At 49.1% G+C, this 26,198-nt stretch overlaps 1 protein-coding gene across 1 annotated transcript in view; it reads right to left on the minus strand.

Annotated features, from left to right (window-relative positions):
* Rftn1 (raftlin, lipid raft linker 1) overlaps positions 1-26,198 on the minus strand; it is a 193,689-nt gene that overhangs the window by 37,303 nt on the left and 130,188 nt on the right. The window contains exons 5-6 of the mRNA XM_041655937.1: positions 22,145-22,523; positions 13,291-13,494 (exon numbers count right to left, since the gene is read on the minus strand). Coding sequence (XP_041511871.1) covers positions 13,291-13,494; positions 22,145-22,523 — 583 coding nt within the window. The remainder of the gene's footprint in view (positions 1-13,290; positions 13,495-22,144; positions 22,524-26,198) is intronic.

Consider the following 26,198-nt stretch of genomic DNA (forward strand, 5'->3'; position numbering starts at 1 on the left):
CTATGCACGTTCTAAACAAATCAGTGCTCCTCTCCCTACACCTATGCACGTTCTAAACAAATCAGTGCTCCTCTCCCTACACCTATGCACGTTCTAAACAAATCAGTGCTCCTCTTCCCTACACCTATGCACGTTCTAAACAAATCAGTGCTCCTCTCCCTACACCTATGCACGTTCTAAACAAATCAGTGCTCCTCTCCCTACACCTATGCACGTTCTAAACAAATCAGTGCTCCTCTTCCCTACACCTATGCACGTTCTAAACAAATCAGTGCTCCTCTCCCTACACCTATGCACGTTCTAAACAAATCAGTGCTCCTCTTCCTACACCTATGCACGTTCTAAACAAATCAGTGCTCCTCTTCCCCTACACCTATGCACGTTCTAAACAAATCAGTGCTCCTCTTCCCTACACCTATGCACGTTCTAAACAAATCAGTGCTCCTCTCCCTACACCTATGCACGTTCTAAACAAATCAGTGCTCCTCTCCCTACACCTATGCACGTTCTAAACAAATCAGTGCTCCTCTCCCTACACCTATGCACGTTCTAAACAAATCAGTGCTCCTCTCCCTACACCTATGCACGTTCTAAACAAATCAGTGCTCCTCTTCCCTACACCTATGCACGTTCTAAACAAATCAGTGCTCCTCTCCCTACACCTATGCACGTTCTAAACAAATCAGTGCTCCTCTCCCTACACCTATGCACGTTCTAAACAAATCAGTGCTCCTCTCCCCTACACCTATGCACGTTCTAAACAAATCAGTGCTCCTCTTTCCCTACACCTATGCACGTTCTAAACAAATCAGTGCTCCTCTCCCTACACCTATGCACGTTCTAAACAAATCAGTGCTCCTCTCCCTACACCTATGCACGTTCTAAACAAATCAGTGCTCCTCTCCCTACACCTATGCACGTTCTAAACAAATCAGTGCTCCTCTCCCTACACCTATGCACGTTCTAAACAAATCAGTGCTCCTCTCCCTACACCTATGCACGTTCTAAACAAATCAGTGCTCCTCTCCCTACACCTATGCACGTTCTAAACAAATCAGTGCTCCTCTCCCTACACCTATGCACGTTCTAAACAAATCAGTGCTCCTCTCCCTACACCTATGCACGTTCTAAACAAATCAGTGCTCCTCTCCCTACACCTATGCACGTTCTAAACAAATCAGTGCTCCTCTCCCTACACCTATGCACGTTCTAAACAAATCAGTGCTCCTCTCCCTACACCTATGCACGTTCTAAACAAATCAGTGCTCCTCTTTCCCTACACCTATGCACGTTCTAAACAAATCAGTGCTCCTCTCCCTACACCTATGCACGTATTAAACAAATCAGTGCTCCTCTCCCTACACCTATGCACGTTCTAAACAAATCAGTGCTCCTCTCCCTACACCTATGCACGTTCTAAACAAATCAGTGCTCCTCTCCCTACACCTATGCACGTTCTAAACAAATCAGTGCTCCTCTTCCCTACACCTATGCACGTTCTAAACAAATCAGTGCTCCTCTTTCCCTACACCTATGCACGTTCTAAACAAATCAGTGCTCCTCTTCCCCTACACCTATGCACGATCTAAACAAATCAGTGCTCCTCTTCCCTACACCTATGCACGTTCTAAACAAATCAGTGCTCCTCTTCCCTACACCTATGCACGTTCTAAACAAATCAGTGCTCCTCTTCCCTACACCTATGCACGTTCTAAACAAATCAGTGCTCCTCTTCCCTACACCTATGCACGTTCTAAACAAATCAGTGCTCCTCTTCCCTACACCTATGCACGTTCTAAACAAATCAGTGCTCCTCTTCCCTACACCTATGCACGTTCTAAACAAATCAGTGCTCCTCTTCCCTACACCTATGCACGTTCTAAACAAATCAGTGCTCCTCTTCCCCTACACCTATGCACGTTCTAAACAAATCAGTGCTCCTCTTCCCCTACACCTATGCACGTTCTAAACAAATCAGTGCTCCTCTTCCCCTACACCTATGCACGTTCTAAACAAATCAGTGCTCCTCTTCCCCTACACCTATGCACGTTCTAAACAAATCAGTGCTCCTCTTTCCCTACACCTATGCACGTTCTAGACATTTCCTTTCCAAAATCTGCCAGTCTGATCAACGAAAGAAATGGACTTCTCAATATTTATTAGACATAGAGCATTAATATCTAGTTTGTGTTCTTTGCTATTGGGATTTTAGATTCTTTTAGATATTTATAAAATTTTTATAAATAAAAATATTAAGTGTAGCCTTTTATTTATTTTTACTAATGCAAATAACTATCTCCTATTGCTGTCCTTTTAATTTTATTTGTGGAAAACATGAAAGCTGCAGATTGTTATGTGTTGACAGTTTCGAGTGTTTTTCTTTATGACTGCTAGAAAAAGTGGCACTTCCACAAATGCTAGCATGAGTCACAGCTTTCTGCTTTGTCCCTTCACTCTCTGGGACAAAGAAAACTAACATTATTATGATCTATCTTATTACAAAAGTCCCTTTTCAATAGTCATTGAAAAGCGCAAGTGCCTTCAGGGTCTTGCTGGGAAGCCAGCCTAGTCAAAATGGCAAGACTGGGTTCTGGAAGAGGCCCTGGTTCAAAAAATTGGGAGATGGGTAGAAGCAGACAGTTGAAGTCAACCACCTGTACATACTCCCCCACACAGAGTGTCTGTCTCTCTCTCTCTCTCTCTCTCTCTCTGACACACACACACACACACACACACACAAGCAAAATAGTCATCATAGAAAATTAGTGAAATGGCTACATTCTCTATTCTCCTAAAAATAGCAGGGAACTTAATCAGAGAATACTTAAGAAACAATATTATGGAGAAAAACCATAGATACAAAAGTGCCATTTGGGCTAACTGTAAATGTTTAAAATTATTTGTGTGTCTCTGTGTGCATGTATGTGTGTGGGTGACCAAAGAAGCCAAAAGAGTGTGGGCCTTTGGGGCTGATTTACAGGCATTTGTGAGTCAGTTGATATGAGCACCCAGACCCCAACACAGATCCTCATAATACATCAGTGACTGCTCCTGGCTGTGGAACCTCTCTCCAGTCACAAAATTACCAAATATATAAGATATCAAAAGTGGCCATGAGTGGTAGAATTAATTATAACTTTATTTTCACACTCCCCCTTGTAAGACTAATGAAAGGTGTAAAATGAGTAAACAGATGATACAGAAGGAATAACTCCCCTTTCTCTCGCCTGTATGAATGGTCCTTGAAGGCAGAACTAGGCTCAGAATTTTAGCAAGAATAGGGACAGAACACAACAGAACTCCTGAGTGAAGCCTAGAAAGAAAAGACCGGACCTAAGGAGGGCAAGTGGAAACCCATGCTCACCACAAAGGACCTGTCCCTACTTTCTCCCTCATTCTGACATCTGTTCCTGGCACACCAGGGGCCTCATGGGCAGCAGAATACAGTCCCTGCAACCTTAGAGCTCATCATGTGGCGGGAAGACAGACAGCGACAGAATGTCAGAACTGAGACACAGAAATTTAAAGTGGAGTGAGGGAATGGAGGTGGCGGTCATGGGCGTGGCGGTTTAGACCAGGGCTACCATCAGTCAGGGCTTGCCCAGACCAGGTCAGCTGGTGGCTGGTAGGACATTAGCTTGATGACTGAGATGGAAAGAGCTGCACATTGTGGGTGACATACTCTCTAAGCAGGGAATCCTGCATGTGACAATGCAGACCGTGCTCTGAATAGGCACTGTTCTTTGCTCGTAGCATAGATGCATGCTGAGTTCCTGCTATCTTGACTCCCTGTGATAGACTGTAACCTGTGACAGGAGTCAAATAAACCTTCGGATGCTTTGTTGGGTATCTTATTTCCTCAGCAGGAAAGGACATGAACGAAATAGGCAAGCAGGTGGTGTGGATTTGTATGGTTTTTGAGTTCCTGACAGAAAGGGGACAGCCTGCAGGCAAACTCAGTGGTTGGGGGCAGCCAATGACAGATGAAGTGCAGAATCCCTAAGAAGGGACTTGGACTCAAGTGGCTGGTGGGAGAAATGAACAGTAAGAAGACGTCTCCAGGATGATAGCAGGTGAGATGCAGAGCCTGAACCCACATGTGGGGTTGAACTTGACCTCCTGTCTCTTATCTTTCTGAAAGGACATTCCTCCTATAGCTAACTGGATCTGAGAAGATGAAAGACGCATGGAGCAGAGCTGCCCCAGTGGGTCCAGCAGGAGCCTGCTTATCAAAAGACTGGGAGTGAGCTTGGTGGGGATCACAACAGAGCTCCAGTCACAGAAAACCCGTCAAACCCGATGGAATAAACCGCTACTCTTAAACCAGTGAGTTTGGGAATGCCTTGTTCCATGGCATTACCGTGGCATAAGTGATTAACAGTGCTCAACCTAGATGAAGTAGCATGAAACCAGTGTACTTTGCACAGCTCGGGGTCAGTCCTATCTTGGATGATAAAGATGCCCGGACAGTCGAATTGAATGATGGTTACCAGAGCGATTCCTGGAGGACCTGCGGCCTTGACAACACTCCACTTTCATTAAGTTCCCCAAGTGAGCCAACTGCACACTCGAACTTCCTATTTATTCCCCAGCCTGGGAATAGACTATGCGACTGCCTCAGCAAGCTTGGATCTTTCTGGTGCTTTATGACAACTGCCCCTGAGTGTTAGCTCACTGGTCTCCATGGGACATGTAACACAGATGACCTACCAGGGAGTAGTGCCCTTTGGGTGAACAGCCTCATGTAAACCTTGGGGCCCAGGACAAGCATGGCCCAAAGTCCGGCTCAGTTTTAAGTTCTCAGTAACACTCCAAGGGGAGAGCTCCTGCCACAGGAGAGCCACCTACCATGTTTAAAATAAAGCTTCCTCGGTCCCCATCTATGGGTGTTCAACAGTGGCAGACACACAAGAGTTCCTCAAAGGCCTTACAGCACAGTTCACAGTTCCTATAGACCTCAAGAAAATGTCAGAAGTGGCCCTCTGACTGTACAGGGTCCATTTCTACGGAGTCAACCAACAGCATACAGGAAAACATGAAATTCTGTGTTGGACAGAACACCCCTTTTTGCAATTCTCTAAGCAATATGGCATAACAAACCATTTACTCAGCATCTATGCTGAATTAAATATTGTAAATCATCCTGTGGTGATTTAAAGTATACAGGAGGCTATATGCAATCAGTGGGCCATTTTATACAAGGGCATGAGTGTCTGCAGATCTCAACACCCGAGGAGTTTCCTGAGCTTTGGATATTGAGGGATACAGCCATCCAATATCCTTTGGATACTGAGGAATGACAGCCATTCAATGTCCAAAGCCTCTACCTACATCTTCTCAATGGAAAGCCCTCTAAACGCACCTGCTGAGCTGTAAGTATGAAAATGTTCATTGCAACGTAAACCATAAGATGGCCTTTAGTCCATCAAGAGCACAGCGAGACCGAGCTGAGACGCCAAGGTAGAGGGCATGAACATGGCCCCTCCAGATGTCCTTCCCACCATGTCTGGCTCCCGCCCCTTCCTCCCCAGCCACTGCCTGTCTCTACACCCATGCCTGCTGCTCTGCTTTGCAATTCTGAGTATAGAAAGCTGAATTACCTACTTGCCTACAACAAAGCAATTTCAGAAGAGCTGTCAAAACCTGGTCATCTGTAACAGCAGACATCAAGGAAAGACAGACAGCCGGGCTTTTAAGGAGTTGTTGCTCTGATGGGCTTGTCCCCTCTCCTCATTACCTCCACTGCTCAGCCTCCCTGAAGTGTGTGCCAACCTGTGTGTAAATAGGGTCCATTTCAGAGTGAAGACTCCTGATGTGTAAAGGTTAAACCGGCCTCCAACTATGGAAAACATTCTGCCATCACTGTGTTTCTTTTATTAAAGATGCTTCCCTATGGTGCACAAAAAGCTATGTGCCGGGGATTACATAAATATTTGATGCTAGTCTTTTGGCAAAAGGCCACCTTAACATTCCAAGCTCATGATTTACAAGAAGGACATGGGAAAAAAATCAGCCACACCATTTCGAGAAATAAATTCTAGGGTCAATTCTCTTCTGTAGACATTAAAAGTCAAGTTCACTTCCAAGCTCAGACTGTGGTACTGGCCGGTAAACTATCTGGAATGCATTGCCAAGTGGTCAAGCAGCTCATCTAATCTTTGCAGGCTTATAAACAAATGTTATTTGATTGCTCTTTGAGCAAACCAAGGCAGGACTCGACTATCTACACTAAAGTGGGCAGTCAAGTTCTATCCATTTTCAGAGGGCCTCTATTGTCCACTGGACGCTTTATTTTGACTCCAGGAGTAGCCCCAGCTAACTCTATAGCTAACTCAGTAACCACAACTGCATGGGTAGTCATGCCATCATGTGACCTACTGGGAACATAGTCACAGTTGAACAAAGCCCCATCACCACTGCTGCCTTCTCTGATACCCTGAGCCCTTCCTGCTGCTTGGGCCTGCCCACCTTCCTGTGCTCACTCTTCTTCTGACCTTTACTGAAGGAATCACCCTTCTTTTGTCTGCAGGTATCAGCCTGCAAGTTCAATGCCTCGCCGGCCAGATGGGGAAATGGTTTTTTTTTTTCCGTTTATTTATTTATTAAAGATTTCTGTCTCTTCCCCGCCACCTCCTCCCTTGTCAGCCCATAGAGCTATCAGGGTTCCCTGCCCAGTGGGAAGTCCAAGGACCACCCACCTCCATCCAGGTCTAGTAAGGTGAGCATCCAAACTGCCTAGACTCCCACAAAGCCAGTACGTGCAGTAGGATCAAAAACCCATTGCCATTGCTGTCCTGCTATGATGAAACACCAACAAGAGCAGCTTAAGGGAGATAGCTTATTAAGGCTCAAAACTCCATTCTACCCTGGGGGGAGTCATAGTAGTAGGAGCTTGTGGCAGATGTTCACATTGCATCCGTCCATAGTCAACAAGCAAAGAGCTACGAATGTCTGCTCAGCTCATTTTCTCTTCGTTTTATAGTCTAGGAGGGACCCTAACCCAGTGAATGTTATTTTGGCCTCAGTTAATTGTGGTGATCCCCCACAAACACACCCAGAGCCACATCGCCCAGGGGATTCTAGAAAAAACTCAAGCTGACAAGTGAAAGGCTTGTGAAGCACCTGTTAGGCATGGGTCAGTTTCTCTCTAGATTCTCCCACAGGTCTGTGAGCCATCACACTTTCAGTACATAACCACGAAGGCCACACAGTTAAATGAGGGACTGAGATAGCCCAGTAGTCAAAAGCAATTCCTATTTTCCCAGAGGACCCGAGTTTGGTTCCCAGCACCTACGTCACAACCACCTGCATCTCCAGCTCCAGGGAATTCCATGCCTCTGGCCTCTATAGGCACCTGCGCTCATACATGTACACACACATACTCTTAACTTAAAATAAAATAAATCTTTTTTTTTAAAAAAAAAGATTTGTCTGTGTTTATGTATATTGGCAATACAAACTACATCTGAAATGTAGCTTACTTTCAACATAAAGAAATCTTCACGGAGCCACTACAGTAATGCACCAAATGGTGTCTGAGGGGACAACATCATCCATGGGTTAGGCTCGCAAGATCCTCATGCTATGTTGGCGTGAACTGCACATACTCTCTCTGCTTTGACGGTTCAGGGTGCAGGCCCTGTGTAAGGGTCTGTAAGATATCTGTATGGAGTATTTATGACACATCGGCATTTTCTTTGGAAGACATGTACTAAGTTTTGATGTGACATGGTCCCTAAAGGCTCCTTTGTTGAAGGTCTGATTGCTGTCTGGTGGGCTTCTGAAAGCAGCTGGGTTCCAGAGGCTGAGGCTTCGTTGATGGATGGATCCACTGATTGTGTCATAACATGAGGCATCTCTGGGAGGTAGGGGAGGTTGAGGAGGTAGAGCCTAGTTGGAGGTGGTGACTAGGGCCATGCCTATAAATGCAGATCGTGTCCCCAGACATTCTAAGCTGCACGAGGGGAACAGTTTTAGGTCGTGATCTATGTAATGAGCCTGACCTCACAGTAGCCCAGCAACCTCGGAGTGGTCAGCCACACACTGAGATCTCTAAAGTACAAGCGGCAACACATCTTCCCTGTTGATGCTGCTTTACATCGGGGTGTGGCAGTGATGGAGAGCTAGCTACAGCGGTGTGCATATTTCTAATGTGTGTGGCCCGCCAGCCCCAGGTGACTAGGATTCACCATTGCTTTGAGTGGCTAATGTTTGTTTGTGACAGGGTTTCTCTGTGTAGCCCTGGCTGTTCTAGAACTGATTCTATAGACCAGGCTGAGCTCAAACTCGGAGCCCCACCTGCTGGGTGCTGGGTTAAAGGATATGTGAAGTGAAATGAGGGGCTGTGAGGAAATTCCCACTTTTCCAGAGGACTGAGTTTGGCTTTTTTATTTGTGCTGACTGATCTCGGTCATCAACTTGACATCTGGAATCAGCTAAAAGCCTAGCTACTGGGCACACCCGTGTGGCATTTTCTTAGTCAGATTATTTGGATCAGGAAGACTGATCCTAAATCCCAGCTACACCTCTTGGTGGCAGGCTGTCTGCCATGTACCTGCTTGCCCTTACTCTTGCTGGCAAGTTTATCCACGCTACTGTTGCAGCCTGCATGAAACTGAACTTCTTCAGAACGCCAGGGACTGGAAACGAGCAGCTCTCCAGAAGTCTCCCAGGACTTGAGCCGTAGAACAGGAAGGGGGAGACAGCAGCCTCATAGACTGGACAAATGGGGAGACATCCAGCCAGCCAGCATCCTGGAGAGAACAAGTAGTGACTTCTCTGTCTTCCTGCTGTGAAACGGCCATTGTTGCGCTAAACTTACCAACTGACTGATCAGTTCTTCAGAGAAACCTGGCTAACACAGACTGGGGTACAGCAAAGTTATCTAGGATCTCTAAGGTGATTTAACCTTTCAAAACCAGAGATGCGGGCTGGAAAGATGGTTCAGCTATGAGGAGTACTTGCTGTTCCTGCAGAGGAACTGAATCTGATTCCTAGCTCCCACGGTGGCTCAGCCCCTCTGTAACTCCAGTGCCAGGCGATCTTATACCCTCTTCTAGCTTCCATAAGCACCAGGCATAGATGTGGTGGCCTCTATGCAGCGAAACACTCATACAAATAAAATAAAATAAATCAATTTTAAAAAGCAGGAGGGGTGCTGGAATAAAGACACACCCATTTAAAATGACCCTGGTCACTGGGCAGTGGCGCGTGCCTTTAATCCTAGCACTCAGGAGGCAGAAGCAGGCAGATTTCTGAGTTTGAGGTCAGCCTGGTCTACAGCATGAGTTCTAGAACAACCAGGGCTATACAGAGAAACCCCATCTGCAAAACAAACAAAAAGCAAAAAACAACAACAACAACAACAACAACAACAAAAAAAAAAACAAAACACCAAGAAAACAGATGACCCCTGTGTGGACAGAACACATTACCTAGAATATATTCTAGTCAAGTCTTCATTTAACCAGCATGTAAATTACCTTCAAATTTATAGGAAACAGTGGCTAGAAAAACAGACAAAAAAAGATACCAAGAGGCACTGTAGGCCCTTCCGTGGACACGAAGCTGTCTTCCCTGCTAGCAGCAGGCAGGGGGATAAAAAAGTTCTTCAGGCAGAAGTGCAGACGCAGTTGCCCTGGCCAGTGCATCGCTGGACTGGATTCTGGCTCCAATAATCAGCAAGTACGGCTATTTTTGAAACAAAGGGAGTAATGACTGCCAGGGCAGGAGAGGGCAAGGATAGGATAGGGATGGAGAAGAGGGGGAGATGCGGAGAGAATGCCAGGGGTTACACGAGGAAAGCACCAGAAACAAACAAGAAATGCAGGGCCATGAAGGCAAAGCGAGTTCCAAGAATAGTGATGGCCTGGTGCCAGGGTCTACTGGAGTGGCAGGGATACAGCAGGCCCAGAGCCACGGTGAAGACATCAGCTACCTGAGTGTCCTTATGTTTAAATGTCCAGCTATCCCCTGACCTTGCCCTTGGCTCCTAGAAACCACTCAACTCCCCAGGCAGCCAGCTCAGCACAAGGCTGTCCCTTTTCACCCTTCTAGAAACAGGCTCATTGGCTGGAGAGCCCCAGTGGCCTGCCTGCACTGCAAGGTAGCCCTGGAGCTCATGCCTGCCCTTCTCTCTGGTGACTTTGGGGCCCTCCTCTCTCTACCCCAAGTGCCACCCAAACTGCATTTGGTAGGGCAGTTTCCCATCAAGATGCCTGCCACTTCCCAGTCCTCTCCTGTTTTCTTTCTTCTTCCCACTCCCTCAACACTTCCTAGCTGGAAGAACTCCCATTTCCCCAGCCAGTCCACAAAGATAACAGTCCCCAGCTCACAGAGCTGCTTCTAGAACCAGAAGCTGTTGCGGGGAAAGGGCCATCACCCTCACATTTCCTCCGGTGCCATGTGCCCATGGGACTGGAGTTAGGCGGGTCCCTAACAGGCAGGTAGGGACAGACCACAAATAATAATAATAAAGATAATAAAGCTAACAAATGTTCCTCCCCCACACCGCTGACCTCAGCCAAAGACCCAGCTTACCTGCCCTGCCCCCAGCCTGACAACATCAAGGCCACATAAGGTCATGCTTATCTCTAAGTTGTGGGCTCATCAGTGTCCCTGTCTTTGTTTAAACTGACCAGCCTTAGGCAAGGGGATGAGGACATCTCACAGACCATCAAAACCCCAGTCTTCAAGAGGTCTAGATTGGGTTTCTGCTCTGCAGAGGGTCTTCCTGTGGGCTTTGCCCTCTGTGCTTCTTCCTCTATCAGCAGAAGCTCCCCCACCACTTTTCAAACTGTTAATTCTGTTGGCTACATGGGAGATCTTCCATGCTGTGTGTGTCCTTAAATTCCTGTTGTGTCTTTATATTCCTACCTTTTAATTCTCTAAGGGTCCCAGAATATGAGTCCAATCAAGACTCCTGGGTGGCATCATGCCCATTTGGATATTAATAAAAGATCTGGACAGGAACCCACATTTTAGCATTGAATGGAGCCTTCTATATCCTGAGAAGGTAAAAATAGATGCTGGAGTCACTGAGTGTCTCCGGCTGAGGCCGGACCTTATTTGCAGGACAAAGCTTTTACTAATTTTATAGCTCCGTGGAAAATATTTTTGAACAGAATTGTAAATACCCATTTAGAAGTCATGACACATTGGTTTTCCCCCTGCCAGGTTATTGGCAAGGATGCTCAGCATGTCTTTTCTTTTTAATTCTGGAAAAAGGTCAGGTGCCTATTTCTTCCCTGGCCAGTGGAAACCTTCATTCTTAGAACAGAGCCACCCTCGTCACTAAGCCACCAAGGCCACCCTACCCCTCTGTGCACAGCAGAAAGACACAGGTAAAAGGCAGGTTTCAAGCCTGAGTTTCCTGCCAGTGAGTCCCGCCCCAGGCGTTCACAGCACTGCCCGGCAGCCTCCACTGCAGTGGTGTGGGTTGCAGGGACTGTGGTCACAGGGGACACTTCACAGTTTGTCTTCTAAGGTGGAAAACTCTCCTTTGATGCAACTAAAGCCAAGGGAGGTGGTGACAGCATTTTGCACGTGGGAGGCCAACCTAAAGCCCCAGCAAATCCCTGTGCTCTGTGATGCAGGCTTGGTGAGCCGGGTGAGGAAGAGCTGAGAGGTGGGCTCAGCTTTCATCTTTCAAGCCATCTTTAGGACACAATCAGCAGCTCTGGGAGCCTGCACGGTGTTCTCTCCTGGGCTCAGATGATGCGGCCAAAGAAAATCCTTCTGATACCCCAGTTTTGCTGAGAAGAGAAAGACAATTACCCAGCAGCTCCTAAGCAGCTGCTACAAGCTGTGCATCTTTCAGATGTTAGTACCATTAGTCAGAGGCTTGCTGAGGAGAAATGGAAAGCTTGCCTGCTCGCCCAGACAACAGAAAAGAACAGCTATTGCGCAAATCTAAGTTCCAGGGTCCCTACAAAAGCGGGAGTTGAGGGGTCCTCTCTGGCATCCCCAGGACTCATGAACTGGACTGGGAACACATACTTCACGTACCTCCTGCCTCTGGTGTCACAGTGCCCCTCCAAACAGCCGTGACAACCCCTGGCTTCAGTGGACACTGGAGCCAACAAGAGGGCTTCTTGCATACCAATGAGTTACTAGATCTGCTGCTGGGGTATGGAAGTTACCAACATGTGTCCTCAAAACTGCGTTCTCAAACCACATAGCTATTCAAATTTAAATGAATGAAAGTGAAATAAATTGAAAAATTCAGTTTCTAGGTCACAGGTGCTCAAGATGGCTAGTGGCTTGGGATGGAACAATCCAGAACATTCTACCATCACAGAGAGTTCTACTGGGCATTTTCTAGATGCTTCCCTAGCTCACTCAGTCATTGAATGTCATTCACCATGCTTGCTGTAGCCATAATGACCTGTTGACAGTATCACTGATAGTCACAAAAAAATGGCAGGGACCCCGCATCCAAAATTAAGACTTGCCTGAGCCCACACATTCAGAACAACACAATCTCTATCCTAAGAATGCTTGTTCAGCACTGCACAAATAACACAGAGTCCAGACTCCACTCCTGGCCCTGCTAATGCCCGAGAAGCTACACGCATCACACCTGCCGTCAGAAGCCCATTGGGCTCTGCAGGGATCTACAAGTTCTGTGCTCCATCTCACTTCCTTAGGAGTCCTGCCGACTCACAACCCTCAGGACGTGTGCACACTGGCAGGCTAGTCAGCCACACACTCCAAACTCCTTCCTTGTCTCTGAAGGTGACTCCATTCACCACCATGTTAACCCCAAACTTTCTAGGCTCAAAACCCTTTAGCTCTGTGGACAGACTTTCCCTCTGCCCCCAAAGTTGACATCACGAGTGCTATTCCACTCACAAAGCCAAATGATGAGCCCACTTCTAGGGCACAGTATTGGGCATGTGAGATTCAGGAGGCTTGTGTTCCAGTGCAGCTCACTGGGGCCAGGTGCTGCCACCATTCCCTGCCGTCTGCTCCACGGTGCTGCTGTTGCTACTTCAGACGGTAATGCTACTACAGACAGTTGGCACTTCTGGAGTGCCATGAACTGAGGGGGGGCAATTAACAGTTACAGGCAGTCGTACGTTCAAAAGCTATCAAGATACAGGTTACCATCAGTGAGGCAAAGCCATGACCTTCACCTGAGAGGACACCAGGTCACTTTATGAGATCTGCTTGAGATATGTTAATCAGAAATCAAACACTGTGTGTGCATTGACCATGCAGCTTTTCTGATGGAAGGTGATGGAAAGGGGAGGGTCACGGGACTAGGAGGGGCTGTGGGGCAGTCCTTACCATTGGCCATGCCAAGGTGGAAGACGGCGTTCACCAGCACACCGCCTTTCCGGAAGTGATCACTCATGTGCTCCAGCCAGCTGGCATCCAGACTGTTCACTGTCTGGCCGTTCCTGGAGACCTGGAGGGGGATGGTGACGGGATAGTACTGCCGACACTTCTGCTGGTTCTTCGGTCTGTTGAAAAAGGCGAAGATCTCCATTTCTGTGGGGATTTGTAAAAAGGATGGAGAAAGGAAAAGTTAGTCCACAGCACGAATCTGCTAAACCGGGTTTGGTGGCATCATCTCCCCGGAGCCTGAGAAAGGGCAGCAGCTGTGAATCCCTGGTGCCACAACCCTGCCAGAGAATAAAACTCCACTCCTAGCAGCAACTGAAGTTGCTCCAAGGGACAAAGGACTCAAAAGTGCGCTTGATGGAGGCTGTGGTGTGTTTTGTTTTGAGATGGGTTTCATGCGGCCCAGGCTGGACTCAAACTGAATCTAGGATTCTCCTGCCTCTACTTACCAGGTGCTTGAATTACGCGATGCTCAGTTTCGGTGGTTCTGGAGACTGAACCCACTTTATGCATGTGAGTGGGACTAGGTTCTGAACACGGGATTTAATAGATAACTGTTATTGGAATTAATTTGCATTGTTAAGCATCTGGAAGAAGTATATTTCTAGAATTGCGTACATAAGTGTTTGCAAAGTAAATGTAATAGTCGTAAAAACAAAAACAAACAAATAAAAAAAAGGAGATTCACAAAAAGAAAACCACTTCTCTAATTCCAGGAAGCTTTTAACATCCCTGAACTTGATATTTATAAACTGCAGGAGAGTTTCCTGGGGCCAAACCCATAATACTCCATCAAGTACATCAAGTACATTGATATGTAAAAATAAACATGTTCCAGTAAATGGGGGTTCCTGCCTAGAATAGCAGGTCAGCTCAATCAGCCAGGCAGGCCCTGGGTGTGAAGCTAGAAGCTCTCCGCTCTTTCATTTGTAGCCCAGAAATCAATAATCACCACCACCCATCCCTGGCCACTGATTTGCTCCTGCTGTTCACGCTGCCAGCCACGGTTAGCGGGAACCGCTGCCAGGAGCAAATACCTGGAATTTCAATCTTCGCTGGAGAGCCAATTTCTGTACCGTTCATTTACTAAGGCGATCAGAGCTGACCCAGCTTAGAAAGCTTTGCTCCCACAGGCTGGCTGGGAATATGCACTGGTTGCCAAAGGCATCATTTGAGGCGATATGAAAATCCCGCCACCTCTCAAACAGAAAGCATAAAGGCCATAAAGAACGGTTGGCATTAGGGAGAAGGACAAATCATGCATGTGTTCCGGACAGGGAACACCTGCACTACTCCGGAATGTAGGCTTCCACACTTCAGGACCGTGACACTTGGGTGGTATCTAAGTACTAGCTTGTGTGTGTGAGCATGTGTGTGTGTGAGAGAGAGCATGTGTGTGTGAGTGTGTGTGTGTAAGCATGTGTGTGTGTGTGCGTGCATGTGAGAGCATGTGTGTGTGTGTGAGCGTGTATGTGTGAGCATGTGTGTGAGCGTGTGTGTTTCCTTTGCTGCTTTTTGCCAATTGCCTTGAGATGCTGTCACTCGCTAAGCTTGTCGGTTGGGTTGGACTACATGACCAGCAAACTCCCAGACTGCCCACTCAACCCTGCAATGGTGCTTTACACGCATGCCTAGCCTTACCTGGCTTTTTACTTGGGTTCTGGGGACCAAACTCAAGCTGCATGCTTGTACAGCAAGTACTCTTATCCAGGGGCCAACTCCACATACACTGATTATTCTTTTAAACTGGCTAACTTTCCTTCATTTAAATAACAGGATTTAACAAGAGAGTTTTCTTCTTGACCACAGAGGTAAACCACTCCTGCTTGCTCTACTGCCATGCAGGGCCAGGAGGTAAGAGCAGCAAACACATTCATCCCTGTGACCCCTGAAAAGTTTATGATGTAGGAGACTCATTCTAGAACAAAGGGAATCCCCTACCCTCTAGTCAAGCACTTGTAAGGTCCCCAAGTCATAAAACTGCTGTTATAAACAGCTGAACTGACTGAGAGTTTCATCAAGCTATTCCATCCAACAGAGGTGTGCCTTGCTTTGGAAACTGTCGTCTGATTGTATGCAACAAACGCAAGCCCCAAGTCAACTACCTTTTCAGTCCACCTGCCTGACCCAAGATGCCGTAACTGTACCAGAATTTAGGTCCAATCACTAGACTATGCCATGATGATGGAGACAGCTGGAGATGTGAGGAAACGACCAGAGATTGAGGATAGGACACGAATAAGCTGGGTGACTAGGTGTCTTCTGGCCCTGTACCCGAAGTTCAATAAAGGCTGCTAAGAAGAACCCCATCTGAACCTTTGATATTATTGAATATATCTCATATGTAATATATCACGTATTTTCACGGGCTGTTTGAACTTACAGAGAAGCTAGCTCTTGAGGTGGGTCTGCCTGTCCCTGTTTCACACCAAAGCATGCCTGTGTCAAGTGTGCTCCAAGAACACTTGTCTGGGAATGGGCTCTCCTCCCAACTCAGTGACAGAGAGGAAAGAACAGCAATACAGCTCAAGAGTAAAAACACTGTGCTGAAGAGAAGCCAGAACGCCAACTTATCAGATGTTACTGTTCTTTATCCCAAAGCAGGAAAATGCCAGCAACAGGAGTGAGGGCCAGTTTAGCCATGGGGAGGAGGCTCAGTTGGGACTCTGGCTGCGTGCCTCAACTTCCTCCACCGATTTCTGCTGGATGGTGTAAGCATCTGGCCGAATGGTGTTTTGCTGTCTGTCTGTCTGTCTGTCTGTCTACCTACCTACCACCTATTTGCGGTTTATTATTTTTATTTTGACTTGCTGTATACTTAGTAATTCACTCATTCAAAACAAAAAAAAAATGGCTATCATTGCACATTCTGCACACCCTTCAGAACAAGGAGTGCAGAGAGAGAGAGAGAGAGAGAGAGAGAGAGAGAGAGAGAGAGAGAGAGAGGGAGGGAGGGAGGCCTCATCACGGACCCAGGGTCACTGGCAGACCTCAACTCAGGTGCATCCAGGTTTAGTCCACAAAACAGGCCCTGTAGGTGGTTACAGTTAAGCACAAATGCAATTTGAGCAAGAACTCAGAGCTGCTGCACTGGGAGAAGTGAGAACTTGGTTGAGGCCACACCTGGTAGTTCTTGAACACACAGAAGGGCCATCCCCACTCACATGGTGCAATAAACATCACATTTCCCAATGCATAATGAAACAGAAAAGGAGCAAGGCTGAAATGAGAAGAGAGAAGGCTGCAGTGGTGGAAGAGGGAGGGAGGACTGCCGGACAAGGCAGCATCTAGGCTCTCCAGGCTCCATCCTCCCCAGGAGGCTCCATCCCCCCCCCAGGAGGATCCATCCATCCTCCCCAGGAGGCTCCATCCTCCCCAGGAGGCTCCATCCTCCCCAGGAGGCTCCATCCTCCCCAGGAGGATCCATCCATCCTCCCCAGGAGGCTCCATCCATCCTCCCCAGGAGGATCCATCCATCCTCCCCAGGAGGCTCCATCCTCCCCAGGAGGCTCCATCCATCCTCCCCAGGAGGCTCCATCCTCCCCAGGAGGCTCCATCCTCCCCAGGAGGCTCCATCCATCCTCCCCAGGAGGCTCCATCCTCCCCAGGAGGCTCCATCCTCCCCAGGAGGCTCCATCCATCCTCCCCAGGAGGCTCCATCCTCCCCAGGAGGCTCCATCCTCCCCAGGAGGCTCCATCCTCCCCAGGAGGCTCCATCCTCCCCAGGAGGCTCCATCCTCCCCAGGAGGCTCCATCCTCCCCAGGAGGCTCCATCCATCCTCCCCAGGAGGCTCCATCCATCCTCCCCAGGAGGCTCCATCCATCCTCCCCAGGAGGCTCCATCCATCCTCCCCAGGAGGCTCCATCCATCCTCCCCAGGAGGCTCCATCCATCCTCCCCAGGAGGCTCCATCCATCCTCCCCAGGAGGCTCCATCCTCCCCAGGAGGCTCCATCCATCCTCCCCAGGAGGCTCCATCCATCCTCCCCAGGAGGCTCCATCCATCCTCCCCAGGAGGCTCCATCCATCCTCCCCAGGAGGCTCCATCCTCCCCAGGAGGCTCCATCCTCCCCAGGAGGCTCCATCCTCCCCAGGAGGCTCCATCCTCCCCAGGAGGCTCCATCCATCCTCCCCAGGAGGCTCCATCCATCCTCCCCAGGAGGCTCCATCCTCCCCAGGAGGCTCCATCCTCCCCAGGAGGCTCCATCCTCCCCAGGAGGCTCCATCCCCCCCAGGAGGCTCCATCCATCCCCCCCAGGAGGCTCCATCCCCCCCAGGAGGCTCCATCCATCCTCCCCAGGAGGCTCCATCCTCCCCAGGAGGCAATACTGAAGCTAGAGACATTTTTTTTCCAGGAAGGAAAGGGAGATGCTGCGTGAGGAGCCCCAGAAGTGCAGTGATGATACTGAGAGAGACCTGATCTCAGACACACAACCCTTTCAGTCAGCTCCTTCATTCACATGGAAACCAACCAAGAGAAACTGTCCAAAAATGATGTGCTGTCAAGTTCTCATGTCCCCCAAACTCCAGTCCACTTCTTACGTGAGCAGGGACCGAATTCTGAAGAGGAGCCTCGGGTCTGCTTAAATTCCCTTATCTGCTCTATAAGTCTACCCTGACCCTGGCTGGAGCATTTTTTGCAGATGTGGGAGAGGCCTGTTTCTGAGAATGGCTGAAGGGCCGGGCTAGCAGAGAGTCCGGAGAGCATCAGCATGTCTGTCCTCCTTCCCTGTGGGGCCTCGTCACACTTCATTTAGGATTCTTCGCTCACCAAAGCCCCTGTGCCATGGTTGTTGCCTCACATGCTTGAGATTGACCTGAGCAGGACCAATGGAGGACATGGAGACCCGGGCTGGGACTGGCCAAGTGCAGGCTGAGGGTCCTTGCCATGCTGTAGGGAAGCAGGCAAGGGAAAGGCTTGCAGTTCTGAGTCCCATCCCGGGGCTTGAGTGCTGAGCTCTATAGTTCAGACGGAAACCTGCAGCTTGTTAGTCTGCAGTTATGGAATCAGAGAGCTGGAACATGTCAATGAGCCACAGAGGCTGGTTAGATTTCAGCTTCAAAGGAGAGTTCTAGTTTGGAAGAAACAGAATTGAGAACTGAATATGAATTGTGGTCATCAAAAGCCAGACTTGGGGGAGCCAGCTGAACTGGAAGAATCAGTCTTAGCTGGGTGGGAACTGCAGGTGGCTCGGGTCATGGGCAGGGTGGGGGGGGGGACTGAGATGAAAACCTTCTCTTATGGTAAGGCTCTTGGTGCTGTGGCGGGAATATGCCACCAAGGCTGCGACTCAAGCAGGGTGCCAGCACAGCCACCTGACACAAGAGCAAAGGACAGAGACCAGTGTGTTACCAGTCGATGGTAATGAAGTCACACATGCTGAAGGAGACCCAGACATAGGTACCACCAAGGTGTGACCTCCCACCACACCTAACTCTCAACTTCCACAGGAAGTTCTATGCCTGACAGAATCAGGTGCATCACTCAGAATTCCAGCCAGTGAGTGGCAGAGCCCAGAGGCTTTCAAACCTCTCACGCCTTGGGCTCATGCCCCAAATCTAGTAAGAAGTTAATATACTAGAACACAAAATAGAAGCTGGTGACCACAGTTGGGGACATCAGGAGGAGTGCCTAGAAGGCCACTGAAAAGAGCCCTCTCAGTCAGAAAGGTGCTGACACTTCACCCCCGCTCTGGCTGGCACCTTACGCTTAATCTGGCTGGCACACCCAGATGGTTCTTGCTTCTTGAGCAAAGGTGTTGCTAGGGGTACTGGGGTTGTATTTCATAGGGATTTCATAACAACAGGAAGTTCCCAGATGAGAAATACGAGTCAATGAGCAAGAACAAGAAGTGTATGGCTCCTGGACCACAACATGGGGATGGAGTCAGCCTACCTGCTCTCCTTAGACTCCTGGACCACACTGCAGGGATGGGTCAGCTCACCAGCTCTCCATATAACTCCTGGACCATGCTGTATGGGTGGGTCAGTTCACCTGCTCTTCCTACAGCTCCTGAAAGTCCACTGTGAACTGTCCCTGACTGGATCCACTCCTAACTGCCTCCTACATAGGAAGCAATTAACAGAGGAGGAGGAGGGACTAGGAGGGGGCATCGAAATTCTTTCTGAATTGTCTTGCTGTAGTTGCCCACCTGGCAGAAACATTTCAACTTTCTTAGGGGGGTGGGGGTGGACCGACAGGAGGCAAAAGGAAAGCTGAAGAGGGTGTGGGATGGCAGGCTGGTTCTGGGTGCTGCATGGATGTTTCCAAGACAGGACAGTGAACATAGGCCTCAGGGAAGAAATCAGCTAAACTCCATAGGAAAAGGCTCAGGAGAGAAGCTGGGGTCAGGCAAGGGCTATGACCTCTGGAGAAAGGGTCCTCAGTGTCCAGCCTTCAGGAAGGGAACTTGCCTTATCTACAGCATGGGCGCCACAGAAGCCATCTCCTGTCACAGTTGTGGTGAGGAGCGATTGAGATAACACATGGGAAAACTGGACCAGTGCCCTCCGCTAGTAACTCATGTTTATCAACTAACAGAATAAGCCAGCGAGGGGACAAGACAGTCTGTGAGCTGTTTGCAAGGCAGGGCCCGGGCTGTATGTGCAGCGGTAGGTAGCTGCCTATCTGGGGACTAAAATGGGGTTTGAGGCCTAAGCTTTTGCCTCTCATCAGTAGGAAATCCCAATCCCACTTACAGTTGGGCTGAGGCCTCTGTGATGCATTAACCCGCCACTTCCCAAAGGTCTGAGGCTGCAGGAGAGGACATGGTACTGAGGCTGCAGGAGAGGACACGATCCTGAGGATGCAGGCGAGAACATGGCCCTAAGGATGTAGGAGATGACATGGTCCTGAGGCTGCAGGAGAGGACACAGCCCTGAGAATGCAGGAGAGGGCACGTCCCTGAGGCTGCAGGCCATGTACTCTGCCTGTTAGGGAGAGGTTCCCATACTCAGCCATAGGAGATCCTGGGCCCAGAGGGAGGCAAGGAGCCACAGGAAGGAATCAGGGTACTGGACATCTGAGAAGGGTCTTAGGAGAGGCCTCCCAGGGTCAAGGATTGATTTTAGAAAGCCAAGAGACTTGGGGTCTAGGACAAAGGTGGGTTCCATGACACAGAGATCTCTGCACTCCTGACAGGCTCCCGGGATCCATGGCCTCCTTTCTCCTTAAGGCCAGATTCTGTGAGGGTGACACCGTGGAGCCAGGGCCCTGAATAGCAGCTCAGACAGGGAAGTCCTTAGTACCAAGCACACATTGAGCCTTTAAAGGAAGCTACAGTCCCTTTATAGAACAAGGTAGGGCATGTGTCCGGACCTAGCTAGAAGCTGTGCATAGACACTGGCTTCTTACCCATGGTGTTGCTTGCCTCACATGGCTTCCATCTCTTGCTCCTGGGGTTCATGCCTGACCTGTGCCCTCATGTTCCTCATGGTTTCATAGACACCCTTCCTGTTTCTCAGAATTCAGTCCCATGAGTTTCTCAGGAGCTTTGCATGGGATCTAAGTATGAGCTACCATCAGGGTGGAATGAAAAATCGTATGAACAGCTCTAACCAAGGAGCAAGGTCTTGACTGAATGATAGCTCCACTACATCTCAGAACTGAGGCACCCCAGTCTCTCCTTTGGAGGGACCCTGCAGTTAGATCTCAGAACTGAGGCACCCCAGTCTCTCCTTTGGAGGGACCCTGCAGTTAGATCTCAGAACTGAGGCACCCCAGTCTCTCCTTTGGAGTGACCCTGCAGTTAGATCTCAGAACTGACTGTCTAGTAATTTTCTTCTCAAGAAGTTCTGATGTGGTCAAAGAAACCATTTCCCTACTCTCCACACACCCTTATCATTTGCAAGAGGACAACTTCAAGCACTAGTTAGTACAGCAGCAACGATATAGAAAGGTCTAAGCAGATGCCCTCTGAGGCTCTTTGTGTATTCTATTATCAGACAACTCATGGCCACCTTCCAAAAGCCAAAGAGACCCCATTGCTAGCATAAGGATCTCACTCAATGGATGTGGCTTCCAGCCAAAAGTAGAAAACTGAGACTATGAAAATCACAGAAGGCTTCAAGGAATCTTACCACCCTATCCATTACACAGGGAAGACCCAGCAGAGAGGTGTCATGGATGGTGTCAACCCCGCCTGCGGTCCCATGCTAGGTGTGCCATCTCCCAGTTCAAGTGGTAAGCCCTGAATCATAAGACCAGCACAGGAAGTACTAATAAATGTTGGCTATTACACCTGTGCTGTTATGTGACGTCATCAATGCAACGACCATTACCACTGACAAAGAAATCCCAGACTGGTAGCCTCTGTTTGGTGGAGCATTTTCTCCATGGTGCCCACCTTTCAACTGCATACACTCCCTGCAATCCGGATGTTTGCATCCTAGCCAGCAGCACACTACTCTTGCATGCTGTGCCCTCCACAGCTTTCATGTACTCTTGTTTTAGGCAGACATTCAGAAGTGGAATGTCCAAGCTCATTGCAGAGTGGCCCACAAATGCTGCCTCTGTGAGGGCGGAGAAGTACCCGGCAACATGGCAGCATGGCATGAGACTATTTCATCTAAACCACTTTGGAGTCCCTGTAAGCCACTCTCACGGGCTTTGTTCCTCCCATGACCCACAACTGCTGCAGGGAAATAAGCAGCTATGCAGTCCAGATAGACTTTCTCTTGCTCAACGGACTGCCGTGTCTACACAGTAGCGCAACTTCTCTCTCCCTAGGCTCTGCGACGTACTGAAAAGCCCTTAGTCTCTGTTTATGCAGGTCAAAACTCCTGGTGCTGACACTTACTCCTTGAGAGCAGCTCTTCATGTCCATTTGAGTGGTCACCGTCTGGTACATCCAGTGCTGGGCTCAACTCCCGCAGAGGAAAGTCATCAGCCTCTGTCTCTTCTGAGGGAGTGGGAATGCCAGGCTGCTGGGCGCTAGGCACCTCCCTGCTTGGGCTGGGCTCTGGTCTTTGGTTCACTCTGGCAGTGGCAGCATCCATATCCTTTGGGGTATCATTTTCCAAGGATGCATGGTCCCCAAAGGTATGTTTCCCATCCCTGGCATCCACAGCACTGTTGGCAATGGGAATTGATCGGCTGCTGCTGGCAGAGTTTGCAGAGGGCTGGTACTGAGGCACCGCACCAACGAACTTCAAGCCCCGACTTGCAGCTTCCTGTACCTGGGGGACAAAGGAAAAGAAGGAAGTGTTGTAAATAGGACACGGGCATGGTCAGGTACTAGGTCTCTGTAAATTCCTAGTGTAAACACAAGGACCACCAGGTTGCAGAGGCCTGGACAGGTAAGTCAGGCTGGTGGGTCACTGTTGGAAAACTTAAGTATTTGTTGGGTTCTTTGTTTTGTTTCTCGAGACAGGGTTTCTCTGTGTAGCTTTGGAACCTATCCTGGAACTGGCTCTGTAGACCAGGCTGGGCTTGAACTCACAGAGATCCACCTGCCTCTGCCTCCTGAGTGCTGGGATTGAAAAGGTGCACCACCACCATCTGACAAGCATTTGGTTATGGAAGCGTGTGCTCTGTGTGTGTGTGTGCACACCTGTGCACATGCACTTGTGGATGCCATGTTACAGATAGCTGTGAGCTGCCTGACATAGACAGATGCTGGGATCTGAACACTCAGGTTCTCTGCAAGAGCAGCAAGTGGTCTTTCTGCTCAGCCATCTCTACCCTTATGTTTTTATTTTGGAGACAGTGTGCCACTATGTAGTATTGGCTGGCTTTGGTCTAAAATTCCTCCTGAGCATGCTTCCCTAGAGCTGGCATTATAGGAAGGAGCCACTGATACCTTTCCCCCCTTCTCGGTGTATTTGTATGACATATGGGTGCACATGTGTGCATGTGAGTATAGAGGCCAGAGGTCAATATCAGAAGTCTTTCCTTAGCTTCTCTCCATATTGATTTTTTGAAACTCATCTGCTTGTCTAGGCTGACTGACCAATGAGCTCCAGGGATCCACAGCTCCAGACACACCCTGTCTCTCCCCAGCACCCCAGCAGTAAAACTGTAGCATGAGTTGCCATTTTCAGTTTTTAACTGGAGTTTTGTGGATTCAAACCCAGGTCCTCATGTTTTCGTGGAAGGCACTTTAACAGCTGATCAGCTCCCAGAACCTTTTACTTTCATTTTGTACGAGGCTGAGAAGGGGATCTGAGAGAATGAGCTCAGACAAAGAGAACTGGAAAGAGGAAGTCCTGTGGCAGGTCATACTTTCTACTCCATCACCGGCTTCCCGCCCACGAGGCTAGAGTACAAACTGCAGGGCCACACTGCAACCTCTTGCTGCCGGGGGCAGCACGTGCTCAAAAGAACCTCCTTTGTAGACAGTAGTTTAGGCAGAGGACCAAGGTGGAGAATCTCATGGGCAATGCTTCTAGCTGTGGGTCACAGATGGTATGGGGGTGCCGTGGCTTCCTTCAGGCCTGAGGAAGCAGCACTGAGAAGGTCAGGCCATTGATTCCCCAAGCCCTGGTATGCACCAGCTCACGTAAGGAACCAGCAGCTATTCCCTGAACTCCCAGAGCCGAAAGGAGGAGCCAGAAGATCAACCTCCAAGGTGTCTTGTGACACAGGACCTCTCCACAGAAATGGCCCCAAGCAGCTGAATTTAGTAGGAAGAACACTTAAAGGAAAACTGAAAGTAACAGTGTAATAAAACCAGGCAAATCAGCCCAAAGTAGAAGGGGGACGGGGACTTCCAGAGAGCTCCCCAGCAAGGATGCTCAAGCTGGGTGACCAATGAACAAGGAGGATGGCCTGGGAGCCACTGAGGTATTAGTCTATGACCGCTAAGTGGACTATCTCAGAAACTGAGGTTCTGCAGTCATCAGCTATCATGAGGAATCAGAAATAAGTTCCAGCATGGGGCTACTGGAGGAGTGACCTCCGAGCCCTCCTCAGCCCAACTCTCCTGAGTTACCTGGGGTCATCTTGTTCCACACAGAAAAGTCTAGAAAAACTTCTACCACAGTTGCAGGCGTACACTCCAGTTTTTTGGGGTTTGTTTTGAATAAACTGTAGCCTGTGCCAGACAGAACAGTAACAGTAGTGGGTCTGGCGTGTGCTGGGCACTGCAGTGGCAATCACACGGCTGTTCTGTTTCATCGTTGTCTCCATTTTAGAAGAAGAAAACGAGGCTGAGGGGTGGAGAGTCCTGAGTGTGCAGTGAGGAGCCAAACCTGGGTCAAAGCAGACATGAGACCAGGCGGGCCCTCAGGCTTGTCTCCCTACACACCTGAGCTCCGTGTGCTGAGTGAATCGGCCTTGCTACCATAAACAGAAACCTGAGGGGAGCAACTTCAGGAAGACAGGCAACTGATCCTGGCTGATGAGGTCTGAGGTTTTAGTCCCTTGTAACAGGGGGCAGCTCACATCAGGGTGGCTAGGAAGTGGGGGAGGGGCGCCCGGCCCACTAGCTTTCTTTAACTCCCTTTTTCTACAAGGCCCCAGCCTATCCAGTGTTAGCTGTTCTAGAAGGACACCCTTGCGCGCGTGCGCGCGCGTGCGCGCGCGCACACACACACACACACAGAGAGGTGTACACACCATCACTGCTATGCATGTGTTCACCCACAGGCCCTCGGCAGGCTCAAATCACTATTCAGAGGCCATGAGGAAACAGGAAGGGAAAACCCCAACAGTCCCTCTTTTAAATCATTAATCCATGATATTCACCTAGTTTTGAAATTATTCTGGCAAGCTTCTGAAAGATAAGACAGACAGCAAGCTTTCAAAAGAAAAGAACGAGGTGGTAATCATAAGAATAAAGGGGGCTTCAGCTAAGGACAGCCACTGCTCACAAACCATAGCTCTGAGCTTCCCGACAAAATGGGCAAAAATGGGCCTACTGCTCTGCCAGAGAAAACGGCCTTTCTTAATACAAGTCCACACAGGAGCCATGGCCACAGCAGGACTTGAAGACTTTTAGAAAGACTGAGCAGGGAGCCCCAGACCTGTTCCTCGGTGGGACAGGAAATCGTGGGCGGTGCAGACTTTCAGTGCCTCAGTGGTGTTTACAAATGAGAGAATGGGGAGTTGCTCCTAGCAGACAATGTAAGGAGAGTGCACTGCTCAGATCAGGGCATACCAAGGTTCTAGTGTCCACCATGACTGCCGGGCTCTTCTGCTAGTCTGGGGCTCTGGATTCTGCACTCAGTCCCTGCTAACCCCAGACTCTTGTGCCCTGAACTACTCTGGGCTGAATTTATCCTCTCAGCTTGTGTTCTCAGAGTCAAGTCCGCTGGCACCAGTATCCCCTAGTAACGTGTGAGCAGTGTGAATTCTCAGATACTACAGACCTACTGAGTCAGACATTTGGAGGTGAGTCCTGCAGTCCAGCCACACGCCCAGGACAGCCTTGCTTCTGTGCTGTAAGGCCCTCTGCACTAGCCTGGGGTATTCTGTACTGCTATGTTTGCAGTGTTGGAGTGAGAGTCCAGTGGGGAGCCATGTTCGATGCGTACGAGTATGCCCTTCCTCCCGGGGTGAGCTCTCTGAGAATGAGATGGTGGTGGACTATACTTCCTGTTCTGGAATTCAACAACCATCTACTCATTCTCTCTATTGGCCCAGATCAGCACACTGTGATCAGCACTAGAGAAGCTGAGGCAGGAGGATTACAAGTTTGAGGCCAATTTGGGTTACACAAAGTTTCCAAGGCTAGCCTAGGATACATAGTGAGACATCATCTCCAACACACACACACACACACACACACACACACACACACACACACACACTGGGGGACGTGGGAGGAGGCAGGGAGGGAGGAGAAGGGAGATCAGGACTATGAGCATTGAGCTGTCATTATATAATAGAAGGGGACTGAGGTATGGATTGTG

Source organism: Microtus oregoni, unplaced genomic scaffold (assembly GCF_018167655.1).
Source record: "Microtus oregoni isolate MIOR12 unplaced genomic scaffold, Mior012 000007F_ref0000211, whole genome shotgun sequence".
In the NCBI taxonomy this organism is placed as follows: domain Eukaryota; kingdom Metazoa; phylum Chordata; class Mammalia; order Rodentia; family Cricetidae; genus Microtus; species Microtus oregoni.